This window comes from Pristis pectinata, chromosome 33, assembly GCF_009764475.1.
Source record: "Pristis pectinata isolate sPriPec2 chromosome 33, sPriPec2.1.pri, whole genome shotgun sequence".
NCBI classification, from domain to species: domain Eukaryota; kingdom Metazoa; phylum Chordata; class Chondrichthyes; order Rhinopristiformes; family Pristidae; genus Pristis; species Pristis pectinata.
The window spans coordinates 18,221,941-18,234,189 of NC_067437.1; the positions used below are offsets into that span (position 1 = coordinate 18,221,941).

Here is a 12,249-nt window from a genome sequence, read left to right on the forward strand (position 1 = left end):
CCAGCTGGCTGTGTCCTTCAGCTCCCCCTCCCCCTCGGTCCACTAATCACCCTTGGCCCCTTTCACCATCCCCCCCTCCTCTCTCAGTCCTGATGCAGGGTTTCAATCTGAAATGTCGACAATTTTGTTCCTCCCACGGATGCTGCTCGACCCGCTGAGTTCCTCCAGCAGTTTGTTCGTTGCTCCAGGAAGGTTTAGTGGAGAAGCAACCGTATTTACATAAGCTGGTGCTTAGAGAGGCTGCGACGAGTTCCTGCGCTCAAAACTCTTTAAACTGAGGCAACCTTGGCTCACTCACTAGTGCTCACCCCTCCTGATCAGTAGATCATAGGTTCAAAGCCACCCTTCCTTGAAAATGACATCGCAGGTAGACAGGGTGATGAAGAAGGCGTTTGGCACACTGGCCTTCATCAGTCAGGGCAATGAGTACAGAAGTTGGGATGTTATGTTGTGGTTGTACAAGATGTTGGTAAGGCCATATTGTTTTGGTCACCCTGCTATAAGGAAGATGCCGTTAAGCTGGAAAGAGCGCAGAAAAGATTTACTGTGATTTTGCCAGGACTTGAGGGACTGAGTTATAGGGAGCAGTTGGACAAGCTGGGACTTTATTCCTTGGAGCGTAGGAGACTGAGAGGTGATCTTGTAGAGGTGTATAAAATCAGGAAGGGAATAGATAAGGTGAATGCACACAGTCTTTTTCCCAGGGTTGGGGAATCAAGAACTAGAGGGCACAGGTTTAAGGTGAGAGGGGAGAGATTTAATAGGAACCTGAGGGGCAACTTCTTCACCTAGAGAGTGGTCCGTATATGGAACGAGCTGCCAGAGGAAATGGTTGAGGCAGGTTCATTAACGACATTTAAAAGCTATTTGAACAGGTACATGGATAGGAGAAGTTCAGAGGGAAATGGGTCAAATGCCGGCAAATGGAACTAGCTTAGATGGGTATCTTGTTCAGCACAGACGAGTTGGGCCAAAGGGCCTGCTTCCCTGCTGCATGATTCTATGACTCTAAAGCCTACAGCAGGCAACCTCTTGCTTTAATTCTGTTTGGACCCTCTGTCAGGTTATGCTACAACAATGCCATCCTGGAGGAGACACTGTCGGAAAACACTGGGATTCCCAATGACCTAAAATAGTTTCCCCATACGCTTCATGGGTTGGTGACTAGTTCTCTCTCTGAGGAGTCTCAAGGTTGAGTGCAGGGCCTCGATCTGTGGCAGCACTGGGAGGGTCCAGTGGTGCGCTGGTGCAGGGAAAGGGTGGGGACATGTCAGGACACAATGCTGGGTATGGTGCCCCACTCCAGATCTCACGTCCCGAGGGCCTGACACTACCTGGGGTGCCAAGTTTCTGGTGAGGTTCATTGTGCCTCCTCAAGGGTGAGATCCCCGGCACTATCTCAAGGTTCTCCCCAGTAGTTATTCCTCACCCAACACCCCATATGTCATTGGCTCATTGTAATTTGTGTGGGCTGCCAGTGACTCTACTTCTTATGTTCTGAAAGGCGCTATAGAAAGGCAGGTAAGTTTTTTTCTTTTCTCAGGAGTTATGGGAATGTTCCAGCACTGGTGATCTGCTGTTGAGGTCCACGCACCACAGGCTCCCACACACAGTATGACCAGTCCTGGTGGTGTAGAGATATTAGCCCTGCTACCCGCAGAGCTTGCTGCTCAGCTTTCAAAGTGCTGTGGGATCTTCCCATGCTGACAAGGCCTCCGTTGAATATGGTGCATTGGTACCACAGGGAGTGCTCCTGCAACGGCCACTGGCGTTAGGGAGACTCTGAAGGTGACGGAAGTGATGGGAAATGCTCCCAGATGTTGGAGGTATGGTCGAGGAGTAGTCCCAGACTGCCAGATGAGAACATCTTGCAGATGTTATTATTTGGTGGGAATGGTCCCAAATATTGCACGTACAGTATGTGTTTCCAGATGTTGGGACATCGCCTAGCAGCGCTGGGGAGAGCCTTTGGATAAAGGAGCACTTTGTGTGTCCTGGCGAAGCCTTCAGATATTGGAGAATTGTCTGCTGCTGGGAACCACGTTCGGAATGGGGTAGCCAGCTCCCAAGATGTCTACTGACCAGCCCACCACCCCAATTCAGGACCAACAGGCCACGGTGAGTCACCGGTGCCCACTTGCTGCTGCACACAGAATCACGGGATGATACCACACAGAAAGGCAACATCCTGCCCCTTGTGCCTGGTACTGAGTTATAGAACATAGAACTGTATAGCATAGGAACAGGCTTTTCCCGCCATGAAGTTGTGCCCAATTAATTAAGCTAATGATACCTAATTAATTAATCTCTTCTGCCTACACATAGTCCATATCCCTCCATCCCATCCATGTGCCTCTCAAGCACCTCTACCATATCTGCCTCCATCAGCACCCCTGGCAGCGCATTCCAGGCACCCACCACTCTCTGTGTAAAAAAACTTGCTCCGCACATTTCCTCTGAATTTTCCCCCTCTTACTTTCAAAGCATACCCTCTGGTATTAGGCATTTCAACCCTGGGAAAAAGACACCGGCTGTCTACTCTATCTATGCCTCTTATAATCTTATGAACTTCTCCCCTCAGCCCCCGCCGCTCCAGAGAAAACAACCCAAGTTTGTCCAACCTCTCCTTATAGCACATGTTCTCTAATCCAGGCTGCATGTTGGTGAACCTCTTCTGCACATCCTTCCAATGATGGCAACCAGAAATGAATGCAATACTCCGGATGTGACCTAACTAGAATTTTATAAACTGCAACATAATTTCCTAATTCCGGAACACAATGCCTCGACTAATAAAGGCCTTCTTTACCACCCTATCAACCTGTGCAGCCACTTTCGGGGAGCTATGGACTTGGACCACCAAGATCCCTCTGTTCATCAATACTGTTAAGGGTCCCGCCATTCACTGTGTATTTTCCCCCTTTATTTGATCTCCCAAAGTGCAACACCTCACGTTCGGCCGGATTAAGCTCCGTCTGCCATTTCTCTGCCCATATCTGCAACTGATCAATATCCCACTGGCAACCTTCTACACTATCCACAACACCACCAAGCTCTGTGTCATCTGCAAACTTACTAACCCACCCCTCCATGTTTTCATCCAAGTCATATATCTATATCACAAACAGCAAAGATCCCAGTACGGATCCCTGAAGAACACCACCAGACACAGACCTCCAGCCAGAATAAGACCCATCAGCCTCGACCCTCTGTCTTCTATGGGCAAGCCAATTCTGAATCCAAATGGACAAGTCACTGTGGTCCCATGCATCTTAAAAGAGACGGGGGAGGGTGTGAGAGAGGGGTGGGTGGGTGAGAGGTGGAACCCGCTGGGGTCCTTGAAAGAGCTTCGAAGTTGGTCTTGCTGTTTCGCCCTTTCCAAAAGAAAGCTGCAAATCTTTGTTTTTCAAGCATTTATCTAATTCCCCTTTGCACGTTGCAGTTGATTCCCCAGCAGCTGCCCCTCCAGGCTGTGTGTTCCGGATCGCGAGAACTCACAGCATCTCCCCCCTGCCTTTCCTGCCAATTATAATCTCTGCCTTCTGGTGACTGATTCTCCTCCAGCGCAAACAATGTCTTTTTAACTATAAATCCCTCGTCATATTTACGCAGCTACCATGCAGCACGGTGTGGAGAGCCGCTGCCTCACAGCTCCAGCAATCCGTGTTTGACCCTGACTTCCCCTGCTGCCTGTGTGGAGTTTGCACGTTCTTTCTGTGACCGTGTGGGTTTGCCCCGGGTGCTCCGGTTTTCCCCCACTTCCTAAAGGTGTGCGGGTCGGTAGCTTATTCGTTTGCTGTAAATTACCCGAAGAGTAGGTCGGTAATGGATTCTGGATGGAGTGGATGGGAATGTGGGGTGAATAGGTTACAGGGGAAATAAGTGGGGAATGGGATAGAGCATAGAGCATGGGCTGAATGGCCTCCTTCCAAGTGGTATGGAAATAGGGACCCTGGAGTGGGGAACCATATGCAGCATCGTGTCCTGGCATCTCCCCACCCTTTACCTGTGCCCACACACCACCTGACCCTCCCAGTGCTACCATAACGCTCCACGCCAACGTCTGGGGAGCAGAGAGCACTGCCCGTGGGTTACTGGATTGATCTGTGCACTCTAGACCTGTTCCGTTTTTGTAATTAGAGGCACAGACACCAGAATCAAGCAACAACTTAATAATTTGTAGACCTTTTGGCAAGAGTCTGTCAAACGAAAACAGAGTGAAGCGAACAGCATTTTGTTGTTAACTGTGCAATACAATCAATGAATTTGGATTCAAAGTGGGTGTTTAGAGAGCATTTATGCAGCATCCCCCTCAACCTCAAGATAGTCCAAAGCGTTCACAGCTAATGAAAGCGTTGGAAGTGTAGTCATTGTGATAACACTGTGGGCATTACATGAGATCTCTGGGTACAAGGTACACGCCACAATGGCCTGGTGCAGTACAGGGGAAGTTGTGAACAGCTGGAGCTTTCAGATGAGGCCCTGCCGGTCGCTCGGATGGAGAGCATTGCAAAGAAAAGAAGGAAGTGCCTCTGCTGTCACGGCCTACATTTGCCCCTCACTCGTGGACTGGTCTTTGCCTTGTTCCTTATTGTGCAAACTCCCCATGCTGAGAAATTCTACATTACAGCAGTGACCGCACTTCAAAACTTGTCACTGGTTGTAAAGCAGTTCGGAACTATCTGACCACTAAAGCATGTGCTCCCTTCTCCCTGGCTGAGTAAATTGGGGATTGGGTGATGGTTTGACATCAGGATAATCTGTTATCTATAATAAACAACTACAGCCCAATCCAGCCAACAAGAACCCACATATGTGAATCAAAATCTCCAGCAGGATAAATAATTTATCCAGTAATTGGAAAAAAACTCAAAACAATGCATCAAAAGACATTCACACGATGTGCAAGCCAAGTTGCTGGAGAAGAGTTGGACTTAGAAGAGCATAATTAATCAACACACTGGAGCAAACAGTCCACAGATTCTACTTAAAAAGTCTCAACAAAAGATCATAATCAAAACTACAATAAATGCAGGGTCAGTCCCCGAGCAAACCTAACAGACGATATGTGTATGAAATTAATTCCAGTTACTAAGAGCAGAGCAGGTTTCTGAAGTGATGGACAGGGAAATTACCCAATCTTTCTTATTTTGCAAACACTAACTCGTAATCTAAGATCATCTGCAAATTCAAGGACACTCTCTAAATAATGACCTGGGTAAAATTGACCATCCTGGGAGCTTCCTTTAATACTGAGCCCCTCATAAGATCAAAGACAAGATTCCAATGGATTCTTAAATACTGAATCATTCCGAGAGTTACTTGGTATTAATGTCTGATTTCCAAAAACCCTCACACATTCCCCCCTGGGACCCCCTATAAATATTGGCATACTCCCAGGGACACCCTGTAAACACAGACGCAGGAGGCAACTGCAATCAAACAAATCCATTGAGGAATACAGAGGGGGTAAATTTTTTTTAAAATTTTATTTACAGCGTGGTAACAGGCCCTTCTGGCCCAATCAGTCCGCGCCGCCCATTTTAATCCCATATTAACCTACCTGTACGTCTTTAGAATGTGGGAGGAAACCGGAGCACCCGGAGGAAACCCACACAGACACGGGAGAACGTACAAACTCCTTACAGACAGCGACGGGAATCGAACCCCGATCACTGGCGCTGAAATAGCGTCGCGCTAACCGCTACGCTACCGTGCCGAGAGGACTTAAGAAAGAAATTACAAGAGCACAAAGAGGCCATGAAATATCCTTGGAAGGTAAGACTAAGGAGAATCCTAAGTACGTTAGAACGAGAGGGTACCCAGAGAAAAAGTGGGTCTTATCAGTATGGAGCCAGGAGGGGCCAGGTTCCTAACTGAATACCTTCCTGTTTGTATCCACCAAGAAGGACATGGAGGATGGTGAATTCAGGAAGGGATATGTTGACAGTCTAGAGTATGTCAGTATTAAGAAGGTGGAGATGTTGGATGTCTTGGGAGGCATAAAGGTGGATAAATCCCCAGGGCTGAATGAGATCTATCTCAGGATGCTGCGGGAAGCAAGGAAGGAGATTGCTGAGGCCCTGTCAGAGATTTTTACATCTCTGTTAGCCACAGGTAAGGTGCCAAAAGACTGGAGGACAGTTAGTGTTGTTTCCTTTTCATTTTAGAAGGGCAGGCACGTAACTACAGGCTGATAAGCCTTATGTCAGTGTTGGGAAATTATTGGAGAAAATTCCAAGGGAGAGGATTTAAGTGCATTTGGAAAGGCAGGGTCTGATTAGAGAGAGCCAGCATGGATTTGTACAGGAGATATAATTTATTCATGCTTTCTGAAGAGGTAACAAAAGAAATCAATGAAGGTAGGGTGTTAGGTGTTGACTATATGGACTTAAGGCACCTGACAAGGTCCCACATGTAGGCTGGTTCAGAAGGTTATTGACATGAGATACAATGTGAGCTGGCTAATCGGATCCAAAACTGGCTTGGTGATAAGAGGCAGAGAGTAAGGGGTGGAAGGATATTTTCTGATTGGAAGTCTCTAACTAAGTGTACTGCAGGGATCGGTGCTGCAACCTTTGCTGTTTGTGATATACATTAATGACTTGGGTGTGAAGGTATGCAGTATGATTAGTAAATCTGTGAATGACGTGGAAGTTAGTGGTGCTGTGGTCAGCGAGTGGTGGTGATGTGGTCAGTGAGTGGTGGTGCTGTGGTCAGTGAGTGGTGGTGCTGTGGTCAGTGATTGGTGGTGCTGTGGTCAGTGAGTGGCAGTGCTGTGGTCAGCGAGTGGTGGTGCTGTGGTCAGCGAGTGGCGGTGCTGTGGTCAGTGATTGGCGGTGCTGTGGTCAGCGAGTGGTGGTGCTGTGGTCAGCGAGTGGTGGTGCTGTGGTCAGTGATTGGCGGTGCTGTGGTCAGCGAGTGGTGGTGCTGTGATCAGTGAGTGGTGGTGCTGTGGTTAGTGATTGGCGGTGCTGTGGTCAGCAAGTGGTGGTGCTGTGATCAGTGAGTGGTGGTGCTGTGGTTAGTGATTGGCGGTGCTGTGGTCAGCGAGTGGTGGTGCTGTGGTCAGTGAGTGGCAGCGCTGTGGTCAGTGATTGGCGGTGCTGTGGTCAGCGAGTGGTGGTGCTGTGGTCAGTGAGTGGCGGCGCTGTGGTCAGTGAGTGGCAGTGCTGTGGTCAGGGAGTGGCGGTGCTGTGGTCAGTGATTGGCGGTGCTGTGGTCAGCGAGTGGTGGTGCTGTGGTCAGTGATTGGCGGTGCTGTGGTCAGTGAGTGGCGGTGCTGTGGTCAGTGATTGGCGGTGCTGTGGTCAGTGAGTGGTGGTGCTGTGGTCAGTGAGTGGCAGTGCTGTGGTCAGCGAGTGGTGGTGCTGTGGTCAGCGAGTGGTGGTGCTGTGGTCAGTGAGTGGCGGTGCTGTGGTCAGTGATTGGTGGTGCTGTGGACAGCGAGTGGTGGTGCTGTGGTCAGTGATTGGCGGTGCTGTGGTCAGCAAGTGGTGGTGCTGTGGTCAGCGAGTGGTGGTGCTGTGGTCAGGGAGTGGCGGTGCTGTGGTCAGTGATTGGCGGTGCTGTGGTCAGCGAGTGGTGGTGCTGTGGTCAGTGATTGGCGGTGCTGTGGTCAGTGAGTGGCGGTGCTGTGGTCAGTGAGTGGTGGTGCTGTGGTCAGTGAGTGGTGGTGCTGTGGTCAGTGATTGGTGGTGCTGTGGTCAGTGAGTGGCAGTGCTGTGGTCAGCGAGTGGTGGTGCTGTGGTCAGCGAGTGGTGGTGCTGTGGTCAGTGAGTGGCGGTGCTGTGGTCAGTGATTGGTGGTGCTGTGGACAGCGAGTGGTGGTGCTGTGGTCAGTGATTGGCGGTGCTGTGGTCAGCGAGTGGTGGTGCTGTGGTTAGTGATTGGTGGTGCTGTGGACAGGGAGGAAGGTTGTCCAAGGCTAATGCAGATGGAAAGTTGTGCAGAACATTGGCAGATGGAATTTGATCCCAACATGTGCGAGGTAGTGCATTGTGAGAAATTGAATAGGGATAGGACATGTACAGTAGGTGGTAGGGCACTAAGGAATGTTGATGAGCAGAAAGATCAAGGGTCCAAGTCCCTCGTTCCCTCAAAGTGGCAAAACTGGTTGATAGGGTGGTGAAGGTAGGCATCTGGCATGCTTGCCTTCATAGGTTAGGGCGCAGAATAGAAAAGTTGGGATGTTGGATGTTGGGACTTTATGTTGGAGACTACTTGGAGTATGGTGTGCAGTACTGGTCACCACATCATAGGAAGAAGGAGATTCACCAGGATGTTGCCTGGATTGTAGGACTTTAGTTATGTGGAGAGATTGGATGGCTGGGCTTGTTTTCCCTGCAGTGAAGGAGACTGAAGGTTGACCTGTTAGAGATATATAAATTTACAAGAAGTACAGATATGCAAGACGGTCCAAATCTTTTTCCCATGGTGAGGGAATCAAAACCGAGAGGGTACAGGTTTCAGGAAGGAATCTTAAAGGGGATTTGAGTGGTAATTTTTTTACAAAGCGAGTGGTTGATATTTGGAACGTGCTGCGAGGAAGTTGCAGAATCAGATACAATTACTACATTTAAGGAGCATTTAATCAGAAACTTAAACTGCAAGGCGTAGAAGAATACAATCCCAACACAGGCAAATTGGATCACTGTTGATGGGCAGAATGGTCGGCAGGGACCTGATGGGCCAAAGAGCCTGTTTTGTGCTGTACATGTAGTCCCTGAAACTTCTGACACACCACATGACCCCTGAAAATACTGGCACACTCCCCGGGACCCCCCATAGCTACTGGCACACTCCCCGGGACTCCCCATAACTACTGACACACTCCCCGGGGACCCCCTGTAAATACTGACACACTCCCCACTACTCCCGGTAAATACTACACACTCCCAGGACCCCTGTAACTACTGATGCACTCCCTGGAACACCCTGTAAATACTGATACACTCCCCAGGACCCCCAGCAAATACTGACGCACACCCTGGGACCCCCTGTGAACACTGACACACTCATCGGGACCCTCTGTAAATATTGACACACTTCCTGGGAACCCCTTAACTACTGATGCACTCCCCAGGACCCCCTGTAAAATACTGACGCATTCCACAGGTCTCACTGTAAATACTGACACACTCCCCGAGACCCCCTGTAAATAGTGACACACTCCACAAGACCCTCCATAAATACTGACACACTCCTGGGACAACTACTGACGGACTCCCCAGGACCCCCTATATATACTGACACACTCCCTGGGTCTCCCTGTAAATACTGACACACTCCCGGGTCCCCCTGTAAACACTGACACACTCCCCAGGATACTCTGTAAATACTGACAAACCCCGGCACTCCCGGTAAATACTGACACACTCTGAGGGGTCCTGTAAATGCATCACTTTGGGTGCTCCTGTAATTACTCCTGTGCCCCTGTCAGCAGCAGCCTCAGGAGTATCCTGTTCTGACTGAGGTTTTAGAATGAGGTGGACAAAGACCTGCCTCTGCTGACTGTACCAGGCCCAGTTCCACCAGTCACCTCCAGTCTGAGTCCTGGCAACGTTCCCAGCACAAATGTCAGTGGGAACACCACATTGTCCACTCTGGGAGTGATCCTGGGGACTTGATTATAATTTGAAAATGCACTTATGTCACCATTGACTCAGCCTTTTATTATTTGATATCCTGTGCACTGTGAGAAGCAAGTCATTGGCAGAGGAGCAGCTTGTTGTAATAATTGTATAACAATGGTAAACCAAGGTGGCAGAGAACTGGCCGTGTCCACTCCCCACTACCGTCTCTCATACTGGCACGCAGAACACATTCACAGCATTTCAGTCAATAAGTATTACACATCTGGATTCCAACGCAGAAACCAAGTTCTCTTTCAACAAGTGTTACACAGTGGGTGATTTCACTGAAATGACTACACATTTGGAAGATTTAAACAGGCAGGGTGTTAAACATCTGTACCCTCACACAGGCACGGTTGCTCAACTAGACGCCAGCGCTTTGAATGTTAAACATCTGGACTATAAACTGATGCAGTCCCACATCTGGACCACTGTAGATGTTCATATCCAGACTCCAACATCCTGACCTGTTACACATCCAGACTCCACTGCACTGACTGTTATACATCTGGTCCATTATCAATGTGTTGCACATATAGATCACCACTGACTCATTACACAGCTGGACCACCACTGACCCATGACACATCTAGACTCCATTGACCCATTACACACCTGGACCACCACTAATTACACATCTGGATCACCACTGACTCATTACATATCTGGATCATCACTGAATCATTACACATCTGGATCACCACTGGATCACTGTGCCATCATCATACTGAGGGAACGTCTAAGTGCTAATTCAAGTTTGTGGTGTCCACTCTGTTGGGTGAGTAAGCACCATACAGTCGAGGGCGGGCCTCCACTAGTTCAACTTGCTGTAGGAATTATCTTGTCCTTAACCACTGAACCTTAACCTCAGCGGGTGTTGTTGAAGCTGGCTGCTGGCGAGGGAAGGGTTACCTACCAGCGCTGTTCCTCGATGATCTCGGTGACAGACTGTCAGTGATGGGCACCTGCACTGCTCCGACACTCCCATCACGCTCGATGCAATCCATGGTGGGGTTGCCTTGCTGCTTCAGGAGATCAGTGAGGGCTCTGGAAGGAGAAGAGGGAACACATTCTGATTACACAGCTCTTACGCCCTACCTTCCCCCAAAGTCCCAGACCCCTGGGAAAGGTTTCCCAGCTTCCCTTCAGTTCTGAGCCCTGGTGGTGTGTATGAGCCCACCGTGAGGATCAGCACTGAGGCCTCTGATGCAGCAGAGCCTGAACTGCTCTCCACTCTGGTCTTGCCCACACACATCCTGGAACGTTGCTGGAAAGCCTTTGGTAGCAGAGCCTCATCCTATTGTCCAATGTTAGTGTTATCACTACAGGCACTGTGGAGGGAAACCCCTCATGAACCCTTGGCCATAGCGCCTGTGGCACTGAAGTCAAGTCAGTGGAGTGTAACTAGTTATATTGTGGAGTTGTACCATGTAGCCTGACCGTGGAGCTGTACCGTGGAGCCATACTCTAGAGCTGCATCATGGGACCATAACATGGGGCTTGGCTCTGGAGCTATAACATGAAGCCGCATCATGCAGCTGCATCATGGAGCTACACCATGGAGCTGCACCATGGGGCCTTGCTGTGGAGGACACCTGGGTGAGGTGTGGAGCCACACCATGGTGCTGCACCATGACCACAGCTGTGGCAGCACAGCTGTGGGGCTGTGAATTGGTGGTGAAGCCCCAGACTAAGACCATTGCTGCAAGGACTGTGCTGTGTGATGTGTTTGGAAACTCATAGAGCTGGAAGAACCACAGCAATAGAACAAACAGAAGATCACAAAGAGCCACGGGCTGAAAGTATCCGACAGCTCCCCTGGTGGTAGGATCTACTGCAGTGATTCACACAGCTTGGGCCGAGAAATACGTCCCAACATACAGCTCCACAGTACAGTCCCAACGTACAGTCCCACAGTACAGTCCCAGCATACAGCCCACAGTACAGCCCCACAGTCAGCTCCACAGTACAGTCCCAACGTACAGTCCCACAGTCGTCTAAGTACAGCCCCAAAGTACAGCCCCATGGTATAGTCTGTACAGCCCCACAGTACAGTCTCAATGCATAGCCCACAGTACAGCCCCATAGTATAGTCTCAGTACAGCCCCACAGTACAGTCTCAATGCACAGCCCACAGTACAGCCCCACAGTATAGTCTCAGTACAGTCCCACAGTACAATCTCAGTGGAGCCCACAGTATAGCCCCACATTACAGCTCCATGGTACAGCCCCACTGTATAGCACCATGATACAATCTCATGGTACAGCCCTACAGTACAGCCCCACGGTACAGGTCCACAGTACAGCACCATAATATGCAGGGAATGGGGTGATACAGACCATGTACAGGCAGAAGGGATTAGTTAAATTTGGCATCATGCTCAGCACCGCCACTGTGGACCAAAGGGCCTGTCCCTGTTCCGTACTGTTCTGTTCTATAGTCCCCAGGTACTGCCTCAGAGTGTCATGGTAGATGCCCACTGTAGGACTCCAAGGTTCAGCCCCACTGTACAGCTCCATGGGACAGTCACTCAGTACAGTCCCACACTACAGCCCCATTATACAGCTTCATGGTACAGCCCCTCAGTGCATTGGCATGGTAGAGACCCACAGT

The 12,249-nt window shown here is 49.7% G+C and overlaps 1 protein-coding gene across 3 annotated transcripts in view; it reads right to left on the minus strand.

Moving 5' to 3' along the window:
* The window catches only part of LOC127585713 (protein shisa-9-like), a 114,606-nt gene that overhangs the window by 53,520 nt on the left and 48,837 nt on the right, over nt 1-12,249 (minus strand). For all 3 annotated transcript variants that reach the window (XM_052043427.1, XM_052043426.1, XM_052043425.1), the window contains exon 3: nt 10,552-10,682. In XM_052043427.1, the coding sequence (XP_051899387.1) occupies nt 10,552-10,682 (131 nt within the window). The remainder of the gene's footprint in view (nt 1-10,551; nt 10,683-12,249) is intronic.